This window comes from Mya arenaria, chromosome 8, assembly GCF_026914265.1.
Source record: "Mya arenaria isolate MELC-2E11 chromosome 8, ASM2691426v1".
NCBI lineage: Eukaryota > Metazoa > Mollusca > Bivalvia > Myida > Myidae > Mya > Mya arenaria.
Window position 1 is genome coordinate 73,556,357 of NC_069129.1, and position 22,861 is coordinate 73,579,217.

General features: G+C 31.9%; 1 protein-coding gene across 5 annotated transcripts in view; it reads left to right on the forward strand.

Annotated features, from left to right (window-relative positions):
• The window catches only part of LOC128242890 (short transient receptor potential channel 7-like), a 279,075-nt gene that overhangs the window by 96,707 nt on the left and 159,507 nt on the right, over window positions 1-22,861 (forward strand). Inside the window, exon 1 of one of the 5 annotated variants that reach the window (XM_052960292.1) lies at window positions 4,956-5,146. The exons of the other annotated variants lie outside the window; for them this stretch is intronic. Coding sequence (XP_052816252.1) covers window positions 5,032-5,146 — 115 coding nt within the window. The 5' untranslated portion in view covers window positions 4,956-5,031. Of the gene's footprint in view, window positions 1-4,955; window positions 5,147-22,861 lie in introns of those variants that run through there. 5 annotated transcript variants of the gene reach the window in all.

The following is a 22,861-nucleotide window of genomic DNA, read 5'->3' on the forward strand; positions in this document are numbered from 1 at the left end:
AGGGAATAAAGAACAATTAACTGAAATAGCTTCATGAAATATGTGTAACTGCTTCAGTATATCAAAACATTAATATGTTGTTTAGAACAATGACTCCGTTTAACTAAACATTAAAGAACATATCAATAAAGCCACTTTCTGGTTAAAACTAATTAATTAATAATACAATGGGAACTTCAGACTAGCCAAGTGCGCAAATGCATTTAAAAAGATCATGTTAAAAAACACAGTGCTTTAGCCTAACATACACTATAACAGCAACACAAAACGTGAAACAACACAGACAGACCATACATCAAACTATCTTTATCAATAACAAAAAAAACAACAACAAAAAACAGAGCACAACCATTGAGAAACTGAAATATCATAACTTTATATATAAATTATTTGTTTACTTATCGTGATTTTTCTTAAGATACAATACTAGATTTCAGATTTAAGGGTAAACATACTTTGATCCGAGTAATATAATTGTTTAAACCTGTATATCCAAGTAGATACTGGCCCAATGTGGTTAATTCGGCAAAATATCGATTAAAGGAACGATTGGATGTTGGACTTAGTCGTTTTAAAATGGTGCATCCTCGAATTCACCGTTAAACTGATTGATATTTTCGAAGGGCTTTGTAAAACTGTCAGTCCGACCAGTACCTGTCGTGTGACGAAGCCGTACAACGATAATATTTCCGCTATCTTTGAACTGTTCTCCGTAAACCATTTTCAATCGTTTATGACCTCTCCGTTAAAGAAGATTTACGGAACGTTTAGTGCTATGTTCCGTGTATATAACGCTTTATTACAAACAAAACAGGGTATTGTTGATATCAAGTGAATACTTAACTCTGATGAATAACTTTTTAGAATGTTAAACTTAATTCCGAATCAGATTCTTTTCACTTAAATACTGATCAACACAGCATCGTACTGATAATACAGTGCCAAATGCCAATTAACTAGATAATTGGCAACTCTTAACAACACAGGTACTATTTCTGTAGCGCATCACTTAAGCGTCCTATGATATATATCCACAAAGGAAATAAACCGGAGTAATAATAAAAGGACCTTCTGTAAGCGGCAAATTTGTATTCTATACAGCTGCAGTATTCTATTCAAGTTCATGGTTTGTAAAAGATATTTTTTATAACGAGGTGCACAATTTTGAACTACGTTACCAACGCCATTAAAGAAAAGGTTTTAGCCTGATTGGTTTATTGGCAGTATCAACAGGCGGTACGAATGTTTCAATAAGGCTAACATATCTAGCGGCTTAGTGTGAGTCCATGTGGGCAGGTGAAGAGAGCACCGTTTTGTCTACTTTAACTTTCCAGCACCGGCGTGGTTTTGCTCACCACTTCAACCAGGTTTTTTCATACTTAGATTTCTTTCTGCAATTTTGGCATCAAAGAGTGAAATAATGGTACTTAAACGCAAAGATAGTTATTATGGAAAAAGTGATATATCATTTCCACTATTCTCATCTCCATTGCCCTGCGTTCTGAATAAATGAGTATTGTAAACGCTAATGACTCACTATAAAGATATGCCGGGAAAAGGTGTCTCAATATCCAGAATTTCGAGAAATCTGAAGAGCTAATACCAATGTTTGTCAAATTAAGGAAGCATGTTTTGCAATTATGACGATTTATTGTTCTTGTGTTTTTTGGTATAATATATCTATAAAAGTATAATGTTGTACAAGATATGCTACTAGCATATATATATATATATATATATATATATATATATATATATATATATTGCAACATCTGTGTACCCACACACGTCTGTATTTGGAATGTTATGTACGCACATCCCACTGTCAACGGTCATTGCGAAATTATTAAAGTTTCAATCAAAGTTATTTCGCAAATCGGCATATTGCCTTTGACCATTGACCATTGACCATTGACCAATCACACTGCAAACATATAAACATGATTCAAGAGCTATTTTCATAAATGACCATCATAAATACACAGACATATATCATAATAAAATATAAATAGATAGCCTCACAATTCAAAAACGAAAACAATGCTATTTGAGAATCAGCGTAAAGATTTATTTCCTCCCTGGTTTTATGTTCCAACTAAAGATTTCGATATCTTATTAAGCGTGTAAATACTGACATCTGAGCTAATTTAGACTAGGCCAAGAGACCTTATATATTTGGAAATATAGTTAAAGCGGTATTTAGATTCACAAACATTTTGATTTCACTGTGAATATGTAACAACAGCTTACATACTTTTATTGTAGTTTGTATATGTCCACTTTAGTTCAAATGAAATCGGAAGAAAGTGACGTGTTTTGCGCTCTTTAAATTAAACAGTCGATACTAATAATGCCTGTTTTATTTCACAATTCCTGTGTTGATAGACGCACAATATAGGTTAATGAGTTTTCATGTTAAACTTGTTTGACTTTAATGTAAAAAATGGAATGGATTTTTGTAGAAATAAAAATAAATATTAGCGATTTTTTATGGATACCATTGTACCCCTATATAAATACAATCGAAACATTTATATTCATTAGAACTAGTTCTTACAGTCGTAGCTTCTAAACTTGTTGTAGTGTATTGTTTTCTTTAGTTGATATAGATGCATTTTGTGTAGCTGGAACTTATTATTGTCAGATTCTATTTTTTTAACTGTTCTGTTGTGTGGCCATCTGTAAATAGTAGGTATTTTTCATGATGTTTGTGTTTGACCAATGAAATATATTTTCTAATATTGGCCATTAACTGAAACTGTATGTATTAGATACCGTTCATATTTTGAATTCTTTGGAATAAATCACAATTAAGCGTAGCGAGCTCCGTGTTATGATCCATAAAATTCTTAATATAAACGATAGCAAATTTACAGTTTGACCTATTTTGTGACGTATGCAATTGAGTTTACTGATGCAGACCGCATAATTAAAGAAACGTAACTGACTTATTTTCTTCATAATAGTAAATTTCAATTTTCAAACGCAATACAACGATTTCATTGGCGAATAAAGAACGGCAAACTGTAATACTAGGATAAATGTTGTTGTCTATACTCGGTATCAAACTGAGACCGTATGTGAATTTAAATGATCATAAAACATCACGACAACAATTTCTCAGCCAACTGACTCCTGATAATGAGAACATGAAATTATTACAGTGTGTTCTTCAATGTAGTAATATTTTTCACCTGTTCCATATTCTTTCATTTTATTTACTTACAACATTTAATGTTTAACATATACTTGATAATAATTATCATAACTTGAAATATTGTTATTAGATGCATCTAAGATAATTATTTCATTAAAGGATCACAGAATATTATCGGCCGATGAGTTTTTCTCTATTGAATTATGGGTGCATTTAATACTATTATTTTAAATAGCTATTTGATCCTTAATACAGTATGAATTAAAAACCCGGGTTATTGCACAGAAACGTCTGCCATACAGACTACTGATTATGATAATCTAATAACTACTTGGTAGCTTATATTCATTAATGGGGTTACACTTCTAATAGATTTCTATGATTCGTATTGGAAAATACGACAGTATGTGCCATCTAATGGCGTAGCGCACTTAAGCTTATCAAACATAAATGCCACAAGGGCCCTCCTCATTTATTGGAAACAAGCGTCTATCAAGACCCATTAAAGTGCGAGCTCGGTTAATATCAGGATCACCAGCATTATTATATGAAATAATTGTATTTTACAAAACAAATTTTTGATTATTTGTAATTGAATGACGGTCCTGTCCAGTATGGGTTTAATATTTAAGTTTCCGAACGTTGTTTCTTTGCTTAAAAAACGTATTCTATTTTAATCTAATTAAAGCGATTATTGATTCAGACCTCGACTGAGGTCTATTATTGAGTCATTCCATTTCCTCTTCCTTGACGAAAAATCTCAAATTCGCCTTATCTTAACTTATTAATGCGCTATATAAACATGTATTCGGCGTCAATATATGACTAAACAGCTTTTCATACCAAACAGGGTCGGAAAACAAGTAAAATACATTTCTTCTGCTTTTGGCAAATGAAGTCCGCTTATGGAGACATTTACTGATCATTGCATTTGCTTCACCCAAAACCATCAATCGACTTCAAACAATGTAGAACCAGCGACAGCAGCCCTCGGCATTTTGGTGCTTACTTTTATGTATCACGTGTAACTAAATACTGTAAATGCGTAGCCTTAACCCCGCAAAGCATCTAGACATGTACCGTTATATTGGTGTTTTTATCGAAACGGCCGACTCTTCTATTTGCATTTGACAAAAGAAAACGAAATTCGAAAGTGACGCATGTTTAAGGTCAATATAAATACATTGGTACTTCTATTTCAAATGCTTCATCAACTACATGCTTGTGAAAAATTATACGTATTATACGTAACAGCTTACAATCAAATTTGGATTTATACAACTACAACCATTGCGCAAGATGAATTGAATCTACAAAACGTTTCATGTCAATAAATCAGCAATTTAAACGTTGTTTCATTCCAGTTGAAGAATAAAAACTGCATTAACTAAAGACTGCCTCTTCAAAACTAATTTGTGCGTCAGTAATAACATAATTTTCTTCATACTGTTTTGATATTCGCTGAAGTACAAGTTTACAAGTATTTCATAGTTGTCGGTATTCGGTGTAATTTCATGTCAGCACAAAGTCGATTGACACTTCTTCAAAAAAAAATAATGATAAAAAGTAATCGTTCTTGGTTTGTTCAATTTTTTCCAGGTGTAGTGATTTCTTGTCCGTAATGAAAATAGCGATTTGAAACTTGTTTTCTCCTCACTTCACGTTAAACCAAGGTGCACATCACTTATTTTGATTAAAGGTGATAACATATTTGGGATTCAACCGCTAGGTGGATAAAGATGTTATTTTGTTTCTGCCAAACAGTGCGTTCTTTACAAAGGTTTCATCTTGAGACGATGTGAAATTGACGTGGTACGGTATTGTTTGGGATATAGTATAGTTGTTTATATAGTTTGTACATTAAAAATATATCCATGGATAAATTTGTTACTAAAACGAAATCACGGAGTAGTCCTGTGTGTGAAACAGTGTTGTCCGTGGCCGAGGTATCTTGGATGAAAATAAAGACAAGTCGAGCCGCTGAATATGGTAAGATGGTGTATTTGTCTTGAGGTGTTCAACCCACACAAAAGTGATATTTGTATGCTTGGTGAAACACTAGTGTTTTGGTATTATTCTAAAGGGCTTGTGTTCAGAAAAAGAAATGTTCTAACCTTAAGAAAATACATTTTGGGGGCTTTTATACATAGCAAAATATATAGGTTTATGTCTGATTTCAGTTACAATAGTGAGTAGATTTACTAATTGTAATAACTGTATGTATATTTTACTTTGGGTCGTTGACTGTAGATATTAATTAATAAACAGACTTCAAGGAGACATATCATTGCTCAAAATTCGCACAAGGAATGTTTAGATCTGTGTTAAAGTATGATTCAACGACACGCCAGTATAGGTTTAATCTTCGAGGTTCGAAATTTTGTTTCCATTTTAGATTAATTTAATATGGTATTGATTCAGGGCTCGAGGAAAGTCTGTTTTTATACATTTGTATCAATTTCCGGTGACATTAAATCTCCAACATGCGCTATATGAACTAATAAAATTGATCCATAAGCATGCATTGAGCGTCCAATAATTACAAAACAACGATCATAATCAGCATTTTTGGCATGATGGGTATACTTAGCCGTATGGCTTTAAGGGCATAACGACGGTAAAACTTGTCGGCGTATTAATACATAATGTTTCCATAGTAATAATATTATGGCAAGCATGTGTTCATATTTTGTGAAGACACGAAATACCGCGATATGTATTAGCTAAATAATTTGCGTTTAAACAAACAGAACTGATTTAAAATGGTTTTCTTTGTTCAAATTTCCGTATATGATATTAAAAAGGAATAATTAATTGCCTCCTTGAATCAGGTTAACTCACGTCACGAAAGAGTTCATTCACAGTGAGATGATCGCATGTTAAAAACATTCAGTCTGACGTGCACACTTTGTTTCAAGTAAATCTTCAGACGCCTCAAACAAATTAAATTAAGGATCATTAACTTGAATAGCTTGATGAACTATGTTATTGCTAAAGTAAATCAAAAAGCTATGTTACTAAAAAAAAGACTACGTATTACAGAATATGAAAGAAAATATTAGTAAAACCCCTTTCTGGTTAACACTGATTAAGGGGTATGAATGATCATACCTTTGAAACTACAATGTTTGTAGTTTCAAAGAACACACAAATGGGAAACTGAAATATCATAAGTTTTGTGAAAATGTTTATTTTTTTGCAATTGGTGATGATATTGGCGTAAAATTTACTTATTGCATTCATTATTTGGCTTATGGTCATAGTGTTTTTATACTATCGTATTCAGATTTAAAGGTAACCATACATACATTCAAATACTCGAATTATTTTAAACGATGATAAACATAACGATATTGGCCTAATGTGGTTAATTCGGCAAAATATCAATTAAAGGAGCGATGGGATGTGCGACTTAGTCGTTTAAAAATGGTGTATCATCGAATTCGCCGTTAAACTGATTGATATTTCCGAAGGGCTTTGTAAAAGTGTCAGTCCGAACATTTCCTGTCGTGTGACGACGCCGTACATCGATAATGATTCGTTTTCTTTCAACTGTTGTCCGTAAATCATTTTCAATCGTTAATGACCTCCGTTAAAGAATATTTACGGAACGTTTAATGCTATGTTCCGTGTACATAACCCTTTTATTACAAACCAGAAAGGGTTTTGTTGATATCAAGTGAATACTTTACTCTGATGAATATCTTTTTAGCATATTAAACGTAATTCCGAATCAGATTCGTTTCACTTAAATACTGATCGACACAGCACCGTACGGATCATACAGTGCCAAATGCTAATTAACTCGAGAACTGGTAGCTCTTAAAAACACAGGTACTATTTCTGTAGCGCATCACTTAAGCGTCCAATAATATATACCCTCAAAGGAACCACTCCGGATTGATAATAAAAGGACCTTCTGTAAGCGGCGAACTTGTATTAGTATTATCTATTCAGCTGCAGTATTCGCTTAAGATCATTGTTTGTAAAAATGAATTTTTTATTACGAAGTTCACTATCTTAAAATGCGTTACTAACGCATTAAACGTAAGGCTGTAGCCTGATTGGTTGATTGACATTATCACGAGGTGGTACGAATGTTTCAATAAGGGTATGCTATCCATCAGCTTAGTGTGAGTGTATGTGGGAAAGTGAAAGGATAACCGTTTTTTTCTTTTTTAACGTACCTGCACAGCCGTGGGTTTGCTCCCCTCTACAACCTGGTGTCTCCCCTGCAATTTGGCATCAACGAGTGCAATAATTGTACTTAAATGCAAAGATAAGAATTATGGAAAAGGTGATACATCATTTCTACTATTCCATCTCCATTGCCCTGTTCTGAATAAATGAGTAATGTAGACGCTAATGAAACACGATAAAGATATGCCGGGAAAAGGCGTCTCATATTTCAGAATCTTTAGCAACCAGTAGAGTTGAATACCAAAGCTTGTCAAATAAAGGAAGTATGTTTTACAATTATGACAATTTATTGCTATTTTTGTATAATATATCTATACAAAATATACAATTCTACAGGATATGCTACCAAATACATATTTTGTTTTCAATTTAAGACCTTGCAATATCTGTGTAGCCACACACGTGTGTAGTTTGTAATATTATGTACGCACGCCCTACTGTCAACGGTAATTGCACAATTATCATAGTTTCACTCTTTTCTTTGCGAACCGACAATTTTCTTTTGGCCTGAAACGTTGAAAAACAAATACGCATGATGGCCAAGACACGGTTTGATATCATAAATATCAAACAAACACAAATATATATTCCAGAAAACCCAATTTACGTACACCTTATAAATCATAGGATAATAAATAGTGTTATGATTCTAAATTATCAAAATAATAATATTTAAGAAATATCTTGAATACCTTGAATCCTCTCTTATTCTTAATGTTTTAGCTAAAGATTTTGATATACTATTGAGCGTTTAAATAGTACATACTGACATTTGAACTAATCTAAGTTAGACCAAGTTTACCATATATATTGGGAAATAAAGTAAGGATGGTATTCAGATTCAGATACATTTTGAATACATTGTTTACATGTCATTACAGCTTTCTTTTATTGTAAAATTTATATGTACATTTTATTTAATTAAATTTAAATCGTAAGTAAGTGACGTATTTTGCCACCTTTAAATGAATCAGTCGATACTAATAAATGACTGTTGTATATCACCATACAATTTTTATGAGGGCACAATATAGGTTGATATTTGTTTTTCTTTAATTTTAATGAATTATTATGTTACTTTAATTGACTTTAATAATACAAAAAAACATATGATTTGTGTACAAATAAAAATATATTAGCAAAGTGTTGGCATATTTGTGGCTGCGTAAGTATCAATATTGTTTTGTTTGTATTAATATTGTTTTGTTTAGGCTTATAACTTTTGTCTGTACCCTAGTTTTGTTTTCTTTTCAATTAAATGTAACAGTGACAAATATAAGTATGGAACATACTGTTAATTGCTAACACGCTGAGCAAAATTACGAAATGAATATATTTATAAACTGCATTTTTAAACTATCAAATAAATGGGAAAATATAATAACAGTCATGGACTGACACTCCTCTGTCAAAATGAGCTACTACTGGGGAATATCATATCTTATTAGTAACTACCGAATGTATCAAATAATTGTTTTAATGTTCCAGTCATAAGTTTAGAGTGATGGACAAAACGAGCGTTATTGTAAAATAGCGGTTTAAATAAAACTGTGTGGAATCACTGCTGTACTTAATTCTCAGTTTTAGGTATGACCACAGTAAGGTAGTTGACAGTGAACGTGAAATTTATGAAATATAAACCTCGACACATAGAGTAAGATGAACATGAAGTTAATTTAAGACATTTAGGTTACAACAAATTGATCATTTGTTCGTCAGATTTGCCGAACCTTAAATTCGAAAAACGAAAAATAAAAATTGTGCCTGCACATATTATTTGGCCGCTCGGATTTTTTTTACCTCTGAATTCCCCCTATCTTCTGACTTTCTTATGCTTGGAATTTAAACCTGCAACGACGACTTCGCCTTTTTATTGAATGTATTTTCATGCTTTACATTCTTCGCGAGAAACTTTCCTCGTGTCCGGACAAAATCAAGTCCGGGTAACCGCAAAACAGCTGATATTTGTTACCCATTTTGCAGGACTCACCGTTGTAATTCATTTCCGGTATTAATTTTCAGGTTTCTTTAAGTTTTTAAATTACACGTTTTCAATGAAAATCAATGTCACAGTTAATGGATAGTCTTCAGTAAACAAGTTTAACAGCGTCGAAGGAAATTATTATTTATGTGTGTTTTAAGTAATTCATAATTTTGTACTCAAAATTTAATGCTAAATCACAACTAAATCAGATTTTAAGTGCAAAACTATGTTGCTTGTTTGTGATTTTGTGTTCTATGTATTTGGCGTTTGCCCATTGCCACTAAACCGGGTTTATGTTTAAACTTTTTGCTACTGAGCATGTTTCTGTAGCTTTTTGCATAAATATTTTTATTCAAATACATGGACACACGAATTAAAACCATTGAACATGTTTTCGTGAGTTATTTTTTTAATTTCTAAAATGCATTTCTCAGTATTCATATACTCATAAGTGTTATAAACAGATACAAAAGTGGGACTTGTAAATGTTTTTACACATACAGTATTAAAATAACATCAGTAAAATCAGAAAATAAAACCTTTATAAGTAAAATGACTGTTTAAATTTTCTCAATTCTTTGTTCTTATCGCACTTATTTTCTTTGATTATTAATAAAGTGGCCTGTTATCAAAGTGGCTTGTTTCTAATGGGCATTGAAGCTATGGAGGCTGTCATGTTATTCTTTTTTCAAAGCACGGACCTATAAACCATAGCTTCAAGACAAGGTCTTGAAACGGAAGCATCTTTAATCCACCACCTGCACTTAATATAATGATCAGTGCCACATTTGCATATTTGTTTGATACTGCTTCATTTATATTGTCCCACAATTCAATCCACAGTGTCTTTGTTTTACAAATGTTCACTGTATTTATTTCATTTTCGATATTCTGCCTTGTCAATTGTGTCTGTGCTTCCAGAGGTTCAAATTTAGACCTGACCCAATAATTTGAAATGCTCAAATGATAAATTACTCTTACTAGTCTTAAATGTTTTTTGTTATAGTAAGCTAGATTAGTACAGAATTAATACAATAGTTGTTCTTTTTGGTCTTTGCACGTTACTGTGAGGAACGCTGTCTTTACAATATATCCACGTTTAAATTGCTGAGGCAATGAAAGTTAACAGTAAAGCACTGGATCTTATTGCCATTTGTTTAATATTGAGACAGAGTTTCATATGATACGATCAAAACCTTTTCATTTATAACTGAGAACCTTGTTTTTGCAATCAAAAAGTATTTTTTGACAAATTGTATGGTTAAGTATGTAAAAAATATACTTTTTTCATTTTTTTTTAATTTTCGCTTTGCGCTCGCTCTGATTTGCCTTAAATTTGTTGTGGCATTATATCTAAAAAGTGGAAATATTGTAAACATTGTTTTGAGCAAAATAATAAAAAATGACTGCTTTAATGGCTCCTTCCATTCATGGTGTTTTTCATTGTTCCGCTCTATAAACACAATCGACACATTAAAATTCATTATGTCTAGAACTTACAGTCGTAGCTTCTAAACTTGTTGTATTGTATCGTTTTATTTAGTTGATATAGATTTATTTTGTGTTGCTGGATCTTATAATTGTCAGATATTAATCTGTTTAACTGTCAGTTTTGTGGCCTGTCAATAGTATGTATTTATCATGATATTGTGTATGACCAAGGCATATATTTTTTTTGGATATTGGCAAAGTAAATTGAAACTGTATGTATTAGTTTTTGTTTATATTCTAAAATAAATGATATATATCACAAGCAAGCGCAGCGAGCTCCGTGCTATGATCCATGAAAACAATTATGAACGATAGCAAATTTACAGTTTTAGCTATATTGTCACGTATGCAATTGAGTTTAATAATGCAGTCCGCATAATGAAAAAACATATACTGATTTATTTTCGTCATAATAATAATAATAATAATAATAATAATAATATTACTGTTTTACTGCGATTTCATTGGCGAATAAAGAAAGACAAACTGAAATACTAAGATAAATGTTGTTGTCCATTATGTGAATTTGATTTATTATAAAACATCACGACAACAATTTCTCAGGCATTTCAGTCCAGATAATTAGAAATTATTACACAGTGTTTTTTAATGAAGCAATTCATATTTATATGTTTTATATTATTTCATATTATTTACTTACAACATATAACGTTTCACATATTCTTGATGACAGTTATCCTAACTTGAAATATTATTATCAGATTCATTTAAGATAAGTGTTTCCTTTTAGGATCACAGAAGATTATTGACTGATATGTTTTCTCTATTGCATTATGGGTGTATATTTTTCTATCATTGCACAGAAACGTCTGCCATACAAAGTACTGATTATGATCATCTATGTACTACTTGGTAGTTTGATATTCATAAATGGAGTTACACTTCTAATAGATATCAAGGATTTGTGTTTGCAAATACGATAGTACAATGGCTTCGTGCACTTAAGCTTATCAAACATAAATGCCACAAGGGCCCTCCTGTCATTTAATGAAAACAAGCGTCTGTTAAGGCCCATTAAAGTGCGAGCTCAGTAAAAATCAATATCATCAGGATTATTCAATAAAAAAATTGTATTTCACAAATCATGTTTTTGATTATTTATAATTAAATGATCCTGTGCAGTATGGGATTAATGTTTAAGTTTCCGAACATTGTTTCTTTGCTTAAAAAACGTATTCGATTTTAATTTAATTAAAGCGATTATTGATTCAGACCTCGATTGAGTTTAATTATTGAGTCATTCCATTTCATCTTCCTTAACCTTTACTGGCCAATATAATCGGAATTTTACATTACGTTTGTTGCGGTTACAAACGAAACTGTTTGAAGTGTTGTAACCACCTGCATGGCGCTTTACATTGATTGTTGCAAAATGTCATTACCAGCGTACGTCACTGGCACTGTTTACTAAGTTAAACAAACAGTTATTGATGTGTTTGAAACGGTAAACTCTAATAGTTTAATTTGACACAAAAAATGAAATTTGACAGTGACGCATGTTTAAGGTCAATATAAATACACTGGCACTTCTTTGAATATTTCAAATACTTCTTTAACTGCATGCTTTTGAAACGTTTCATTTTTTCACATGCATACTTTCTTTTCAAAGTTATGAACTGTACCTTTTCGAATAGCATCAATGTTTTTTTAGGCATTTTCAACGGTATTTTGATTTCAAAATAATTGCCTTTTAGATTGCATACAGATTACGCATATTCACCGCCGGCGATTCAAGAACTATTTGCACTATTTGCAAGTTGAGTTAGCAGATAACGATTTGTTGCTCAAAATAGAATTAACAAGATGCGTGTTCAGAACTTGAAATAATTTATATTTTTGATAACGTTGCCTGATTCCTAAAGATTACGACAATGTAAATATGTTAATTTGAAAATTAAAAACATATGATATGACAGCGTGAAAGAATATTCATTTTAATATTATCATATTGCATGTTTCGTTACACTCAGCATTTACATCCCATCGTGTGTTATAACATAATGTAATAAAAAAAGAAATCCGTTACAAAACTATTACACAAACTTCATAACAGATAGATTTGCAACTATTTGTCTTTTATCAAGAGTTATAAATCAGTAAGTACGATAAACTGTTCCAGGTTAAAAAGGACTTTCCAAATGAGTCATAATTATACATATAAGATGTATTCTCTTCATTTCCAAGATCATTGTGAGCGTTGAAGATCTTTAAGATGATAAGATTGATTCCTGGATTGATATTAAACACGTTTGTATTTATTTTATTTAACGTTTGGTTGGCTGCCCATGCTATTAGTGAATGTAAGGAAATTAACACATAGTTTTTGATATGCAATTAAGGGAATCTGTCATATAACCAGCCTAGCAGCATTTTTGGGAATAATGGAAACATCATTAGACAAATGAGAGACGATATATGGTGTATCTGTTTAATTTGATACAGACAAATTATTGAAGTTCTAACATGTATTTGTCAAGAGAAAATATTCTTGATGAAGCTGAGTACGAGGCAGTTTTCACCCTTTGAAATTGTATTACTACGCCACACGAATACGAGAAAATGTAAACACTTTGGTAAGTAAATTAAAATATGGGTAAAGCGGTATTAATTATCACAATATAAATATGGGAAACAGAGTTGTGTATTTTGAATGAGTAGGTATCCAAGTGCAATAATCTAAAACAAATCCGTCGTCGGATGCGCCGGTTTTTGGTTACACTCGGTTGCATCATTAACATTGTTCTCTAATATAAGTCAATAATTCAGAAATGAATAATTTCTAAAAGGTCAGTATTGACAAATGTAGGCTTATATTGCAGAAAGCAAAAAATCTGAATGCAGAATATTAAAAAAGGGTAGATCATGATTTAATATAATAAATCAGATAAAATTCATACACTAAACCCATTAAACAGAATCATGTTTTATTTAAAAGGTTTTAGAGCAATATATTGCTAATTTAACAAGTGCTTCAGCCCAACATATACTTGATTTCTTTCGATGATATGGTTCTTCTTCCCATATCATTTAGGCTGTGAAACGTTCATTTTATTCCTCTTACAGTTTCAAACATATTTTGATATATTCTGGTAACTAATGAATTTTTCAGTTGGTATAACTATCCTATTCCTTATCACGATGAGTTAAACTTATGGGGATGTTGAGGTTAACCACTGTGGTATGCGATTAGAAAACCATGTCAAATATTTAGCGTAAACAGGCACATTTCTTCTTACCAATAAACGATTATGTATCAAAAGTCGATTTTTCTTAACTGTAACAGTGCCAATGTACAAAAATAACATTCTAACACAACGACAAAACGTGGCATTTATTGAACTATGTTAAACACTTAATTACGTGATTCTTTTTTCTGTATGAAATAATAAAGAAATGGCAATATTAATCAATACTTTGTCTACCAGAACAGAACATATCTTATTTCACGTCAACTTTACCGTTGTGTTACAACTACATATGCACATTTCAACATTTTTACCTCCTCTTTAGCGCAAACAATACCATTGTTTACATCTAAACCCAAGCTACAACAGTTATTATGTAATTTATCTAGTGACGTATGTTAATGGTGTGGGTTTGCCAAGTGCAATCATATAATCGGCAAATAACAATAAAAATAAACATGATTACTGCAAAACTAACTCACAATCATTTCTATTTTGTAAATATGATTCCAAGTCTTCAAAATATCGGGAACACATCATCAGCAACATTATATACACCTGTCTTAAGTCAATTGCCATAGAACGTTATCAGGATAACTATTACACAATACCAAACTGACTGGTACATACTGCGTATTATACGTAACAGCTTACCATCTGAATTTGATTTATACGACTACAGCCCAAGCGTCCATTTATATGGAATCTAAACAACGTTTCATGTAAATTAATCAGCAATATAAAATTTGTTTGTCTTAAAAAACAATTTTGAGTTATTCCTCTATGATTCTCGTTTATCATTGTCACAAGCAAATTATTTGTTAAATATGTTCATATTAGGCCAGTGTATATAATACCTGAGTATATACTGTGTGAGTATCTCCAAATAATGAGGATACACGAGTGATCTATTTTTCTCTAAAACATTCAAATATCATTGATAACATTTTCTATCTCCTATGTTTATAATTATATATATATATATATATCCCTTCTTAAATAAAACGTGTTCCTTTGTGTGTCTCTTGTAGGGTAACTGCTTGGATTTAGCCAATTGACACTTCGTATCTGCAGTACATTTACCATTAAACAATTTTACACATACGACCTGACAAAATTGTTCGAAATCATGATATATAGTTTGCTTTGTTTGATAAGGCAATTAAAATGACAAAACGTCTATATAATTCAAGATGATTTTCCCTTCTGAAAATTGTGCATAACAATATTGGTCTTAACTGCCAATTTAAGTTTAGATTTGCAACTAGAAATAAAGGAAGATATATTGAGCATCAATCTTTATGATAAACGTGATGATTTTAATTTTAAAATAATTAATTACCCTTCTTTAGATCCTATTTCACCATCATATGGTGTTTTTATTGCACAGTTGATACGATTTGCTAGAATATGTACAGATGAAAAAAAGTTCAGCTCTTGTAGTAAACTTATGACACAAAAACTTCTAAAACTGGGTTTCCGATATTTTAAATTAAGGAAAACTTTCTCAAAATTTGTTATTGTCATTATAATCTCATATCAAAGTACAATATTAGACTTAAATCGCTCACTGCTGATAGTATTGCTCATCCCGATTTTTATTGTGATGTTTTAAAGAAAATTTGTAAAATTAAAATGTTTCCAGCAGGTAGTTGGGCAGATAGACTTAATGAATTACTTGGATTTTATTTAAATCGTGGATATAAAGGCAAAATTTTTAAGAGCACTTGCCTTCTTGTTTATGAAGATGAATACCTGAAACAAAATATTGGGTTGAATATAGCATTACATAACCAAACTTTCAGTGCTTTGATTTTTATGAAGAATTTGCTAATTCATGTTATCTTTAAAACCTTTGTTGGCGGACACGTGTTGACTGACTCCGAGTTTTGGCTGTGACTTAATTTTCTTCAAATATTTTACGTTTTCAAATCATTTGGAAGGAGAGAATAGCACATACAAGTCGCTTTTATTTTTAATAATGTTTTTTCTTTATTTGTTCCCAGTTTTAGTACAATGATGCTTTTTATTATGAAACTCTATGATCACACAGTTTCAAACCTTTTATTTAATAAGGCAGACTGTGTGTGATGTTTTTGGTTTCTAACGATGACTTCATCGTATCTTTGAAAGTATTTGCATTAGGTGCTCTGAATTGTTTTCCTCCGTCTGCAGATAGAGTTGGGATCTCTAATAATTGAAGTACTTGGGGTTTACCTTTTCGTTTTTTATTATTATTTGTTTTATTGATAGGTTTCCTCAAGTTAATGCATACTTTGATAAGATTTCCCTTTTGCGTTTTAAGAATTGTTGGGATAAGAGTGAGGTTTGTGCACATAAACTGGTTTTAACCCCCCTGTAAATTTACATTTTACTGACCGTTCCAAGGCGGTACCTAACAATTCTTGATAAACATACCAATTATTCATATATATATATATATATATATATAGTATTTATGCACTGTGCTGTTTGTAGAGTTTTGTGCTGTTCTATGTTTCTTGTTTGTGATTTTGTGTTATATGTCTTTGGCGTTTAACCATTGCCACTAAACCGCGTTTATGTTTGAACTTTTTGCTACTGAGCATGTTTCTGTAGCTTTATGCATATATATTAAATACAAAAATTATTTTTATTAAACTAATTGAACATTTCCAGCGGTTCAATACTTCAGAAGTATGCAAATAAATAATTCAATCAAATCTGCGCTCAATTAGAATGGGAATCAAAGTATATAGTGTTGGAGATCAACTACAGACATCGTTTTTTTAGTAGTGGCAACCACTCGTTCTATGTTATACCTGTTCATGTTCCGTTAATATTGCTCTGCAAGTGTTTTCAATCTCATACTTTTTTAAAATTGTGTTTCATGTCAACACAAAGTCGATTGACACTTATTATCTAATTTTAATGATAAAAAAGTGAACAATGAGGTTTTGATTAAAAAAATAATTCAGGTGTAGTGATTTCTTCTTTGTGATGAAATGAGAGATTTGAAACTTGTTTTCTCCTTATCTTACATTAAACCGGAGTGGAAATTACTCATTTTGATTAAAGGTGATAACATATCTGAAATTCAACCGCTAGGTGGTTAAAGATGTTATTTTGTTCCTGCCAAAAGATGTGTATGTTACAAAAGTTTTAACTTCAGACTATGTGATATTGACGTGGTACGATACTGTTTGGAAAATAGTGTAGTTTTTTATTTAGTTCGTATATTAAACCTATATCCATGGATAAATTTGTAACTTAAGCAAGATCAGAGAGTAATCCTGTGTGTGAAACAATGTTTTCCTTGGCCGAGATATCTTGGATGAAGATAAAGACTAAAAGAGCTCTTGAATATGGTAAGAATATTAGTCAAGAGGTATCCGACCCACACAAACGTGATATTTGGATGCTTGGTCAAACCCTAGTGAATCAGTATTGTTTTAAATGGTTTGTGTGCAAAATAGGAAATATTTTAACCTAGAGTTACTACGAATATTTGATAATACCGTGAACATTCCGTCCGACAAAGGTTAGTATACGGTATCGAAGAAGTATTAAAATGAGTTAAAGGGCTGATTGTTCAGCACTTTGTTACGATTAAAGTTTTGAACTTTAACACAGTTCTGAACATCCGACCCATTGACTAATGTATGCTGATTTAAATACTTGATCACAAAATTGTGGCGGTTATCAATCTGAATCAATAAAACTGAATACAGAGAGTTCTTTCATTGTAATAAAAGCCATTTATTTGAAAGTTTATTCATAAGCTCTTATCAAAAAGCCAAAATAAACAAAATCATATAATTGAGACATATTTATGTAATAAAAATATATAAAGCCCAAATTCCCAAAAATATATCGTTCACTTCATCAACTAGATCTCGAACTATTGCCGGTTGCGTATGAACTATTTTCAATTCATTTCTCTGAATATGATAACATATGAATATCTGAAGTTTAAATTTATGTGAAAAATGTGCACAGAAACAGTCGAAGATGGCAACCCAGACAAATGGCTAGATAAAATTAATATAAGTCTTGGATAATATTTTACCTTTATGAAGATGGTTTTATTTGTATGTGTGTTGCATGCATGTACGTCTAAACATATACACCAAATAGTGATGTCAAGAAACATGATTACTATATTATATCACAATTGAATGGTTTAAATTGTTAAACTAAAAGTCCTTTTTAAAAGTAGAGATCGTGAAACAATTTCGAAAATTGAATACCTTTAAATAAACTGATTATGTATTTCAATTTTTGCATTGATTTTAGCGTACACGTTTGAAAGTAAAGAAACCCAGTTTGACCTCGCTTAATTGATTGGTTTAAACAGTATTTATTTCAAAATAACATTATAATGATGTACACATTTGTAGCATATACAATATCAAATGGTTGTCGGAGATAGTGATACATGGAAGGAATACAAATGAAATATGCACAAAACAAAATAATTTGACAGAATTGAGAAGGAAGCTATGGTAGCTTATACTATGCCTCGCTTCTGTCACTCTTTCAAGCTGCTTGAAATTGTGTAAATGTTGATATTGTCTGTATATTTATGTAATCGTTATAATTTGATGGATAATGTGGAAGATGAGACGTCAAAAATGCGCATAGGGTATGAAAGAGAGTAGTGTAAAGAGCAGGTGGGGGGCATGGATAGGTCAGGTCAGTTGTAGAGTCGAGGTTGTTCTAATTTATCTTAAGGAGATTAAAAACGTTTAGTTTGGCGAATGAAGTGATGAACGTGATTAAATATCATTGAGTTTGTCTCGTCCGTGGCGTTTTTGGATCCAAACAATAGAACTTGAAGTGACATAGGCCTTATAGCAGTCAATTGGTCGGATAGGTGATGCCTTTGTGCATGATATAAGGGACAAGTGAAAAAGAAATGGTAGGAGTCCTCAATTTCACTACATTGACAATTTGGGCTATTGATAATGTTTTTAGAGAACAAATGTTCATTAAGATTACTACATCCGCAACCTTGCATGTGTGACACACAATTTGCGTTCACCCTCATAGTAGAATTGAGGAACTGTTTGTTTATTCTTGTTAAGGTTAAACTTAAAAGAGGGCAAGGATGGAAAGGAACGAACTGTTTCCGGAAGTGCATTCCACGACGAAATTGTAGTTGGTAGAAATGAATTCGATAACAGTTGAGTTTTACAAGTAATATTACGAAGGTTAACAGAATTCCGAAGATTGTAGGAGGTTGTATCACCAACTCGGGACGGAATGAGTGAAGTGAGATAGGCAGGTGTGAGGAAATGAAACATCGTGTAAAAGAGTGTGAGTTTATGTTTCTTTCATCTCTCCTTCAGAGGTTCAAGTCCTGTTTCAATATAAAGATTAGAAATGGAAACGAGTCGTGTTGCCCCGGATATGATTCGCGCTGCCTCATGCTGAACCTTATCTAGGTCTTCTGCGTCAGCTTGCGTAAGATTGTCCCAAACAACATCGGCATATTCTAAGAGTGGCCGAATACATCTTTTATATAATGTTTTTAGCGATTTGCGATCAAGGACATATTTAATAGATCGCATGAGGTAGATACGTTACCAGGCCTTGGTTTTTACGGACTGAATATGTTCATGCCATGAGCAGTTATTGGATAGTGTGACGCCAAGATATTTATGGGAAGTACTTTTTGAACATTGTCCATAAAGATGGGTGGATGTGCCTGTCTGTTTGTTATTCGAGAGATAAGAAGTGTCTTAGTTTTCGCCGGGTGGAATGATACAAGCCACCTTCCTGCCCACATAAGGATCTTTTCCATGTCATCATTTAATTGCTGAGCAGCAGACAAGGGGTCGTCGACAATGATATACATCGTTGTATCATCTGCAAAAAGACGTATGGGTGAATTTATTTCACGAACGATATCATTTATGTAGACAAGGAAGAGTAAGAGACCAAGGATTGAACCTTGCGGAACTCCGGCAGATATTGAAACCGTATCAGACATAGTACCAGACATGACAATGATTGACCTATTAAAGGCTGATTTACATTGGTCTAGAGCATAATTGGCTACGCATAGTTAATATCATTTTTCACTGGTTTGAGGTCTATTAAATAGCACAATGTCAGTTAGAAGAATAGACCATTCTAATATACAGCAATAATATATAGTTTCCGATTATATATTGAACTGTTTTCAACTCATATGCACTCATATTTATATATGGAGAAAATGTATATGAATCTCGATTATTTCAGTAAAGGAAGAAGTCCCTTTCACACATGAACCGTAGATAACACTATAAACATCGACACTTAGATTTAGACGACTATACAGATGATAAAGAGACATTAATATCGCACAAATGAAAATATTGTATACAAACCATGTATTTTCTACCCATATTTTCTGTGAAAAAATTACTGCATTATCGTCCCATTTGTTTTCATTTAATCGCTCTATAAACAACAGGCTCAATAAATTTGTACCGCTTATGCTTAACTTTAACAGTCTGACTATTAGGAATCCTTTGAATTTTGTATTTAATGCAATTAAAAAAGAACTGATACTCCTGCTGTCGATGTTTCTTGTTTTAATGAAATATTTGGATTCATTTTGTTGATGCAGATTTATTTTGTGTAGGCACAACTGTACTATTTGGATAAATGTTGTTGTCTAGTTCATGACATAAAATGTTAACTGAGGGATAATGCAAAAATGATTAATTGCAGAATATCACGGCAACAACTTCACAGTCTAGTAGCAGTGGTGTTGCCGAGTAGGTTTTGCGCCCAAGGAAACATATTTATTAAACGCTTTTGGAATTAATAGCACATGAACGTGGCTATTTATCATACATTGTTATGTTTGTTGTCCTCACCATTTGCGGAAATAATACTCTACGTGAACAACTTGAACTCATTTGAAAACTATTCAGAAAACAGCAGGCTTGGTGCCGTAAATCTGGCGTTTTGTGCACTGCAGTATTACAGTAATGCAAGATACAAGATTATTCAGACGATGTGCGAATTTAATATTGGAAAAAGAGTGTGATAAAAATCCTTAAATGCAAATAATATCAGTACAAACGCAGATCGCCAAATAACATACAAAAAGCAGCGCAAAGAAAATGATATTACATACATATATGAGGTGAATGTGACAAATGGACAATAAGAATTAAATTAAATGTAGAATAAGTATAGGGTTAAATGCGCTAAAACACATAAATGGGGATTAGAGGCAAAGGGTATAATAACTTCTAAGCATATTATATTGGTACGACATTAACACATATACAATACTACCAAAGCAAAACAATATTTAATTAGAGCAATGTTCATGCAGTCTAAAGGGTAAAATAAAAAATGTTTAAAAATGAAGATACATTAGCTCAAAATGTTAATTCTACAATATATATAACGCATATATATTATAAGAGGTTACATAAAATAGAAAAAAATTAACAACAATGCAAGGCACTAGTAGCTTATGAACAGTGTTATTTAAAACTACACGTGGAACAATTGCACTTTGGTTCTGCCTAAGTCTTTCAAATTCTTTAAAATTCCCTACTTGTCTATAATCATTTGGAAAGTTTTTATTAAGTTATAATAAATACTAGAGATTAGTGTCGACATCAAGAGATGGTATGTGCCATAGCACGACTCAGTGAAGTAATGCCTATCAAATATCAATACAACCAGGTGTCTCCTGCCATTTATGAGAGAAATGTGGCTGATAAGAGCTTTTTTAGTTCAAACTCGATATTAGTCCCATATTGTCAGGATATTTATGTGAGATCATTGTACAGAACAAATAAGACATTTCCTGTTCACGAATACATCAGTACAGTGACACTATTTAACATGTTTGGACAAGAAGGATACACTAATCAAACACATATCGACAAGAAACAGTCAATATATGTATCATCTTAAAAAACTTAGGTATCAATAATAGTTTATTCATTTGATTTACTACTTAACAAACATATGAATAGCGAACAATAACTATGGTGGCTACAGAATCCAAATTGACTTAATCACGTGAAAGTGCAAGGAGACATATCATTGCTCAACATTCGCACAAGGAAGGTTTAAATCAGTGTTAAAGTATGATTAAACGACAGTATAGGTTTAATATACGAGAGATTCGAAACTTTGTTGAAAGTTTGTTTTTAGATAATTTCCGTTGACATTAAATCTCCAATATGCATTATATGAACTTATAAAACTGATTCAAAAGCAGACATTGAGCGTCCAAATATTCCAAGACAACGATCATAATCAGCATTTTTGGCATGATGGGTATACTTAGCCGTATGACGGTAAGGGCAGAACGAAGGTTAAACATGTAGGCGTATTAATAAGTAATATTTCCAAAGTAATCATATTATAGCAAGCATTTGTTTAAAGTTTGCAAAGACACGAAATACCGCGTTATTTGGTAGCTAAATATTATGCATTAACACAAACATAACTACTGATTTAAAATGGTATTCTTTGTTCTAATTTCCGTGTATGATATGAAAAATGAACAATTAATTGCCTCCTTGAATCAGGTTATAAAAATACTCACATCACGAAAGAGTTCATTCACAGTGAGATGATCGCATGTTACAACCCTTCTGTCTGGCATGCATACTTTGTCTCAAGTAAATCTTCAGACGCCTCAAACAAATTGAATTAAGGATCATTAACTGGAATAGCTTGATGAACTATGTTTTTTTTCTAAAGTAAATCAAAAGCTATCTTACATTAAAAAAGACTACGTATTACATAACATGAAAGAAAATATTAGTAAAACCACTTTCTGGTTAACACTGATTAATGGATATAATTGATCATCCA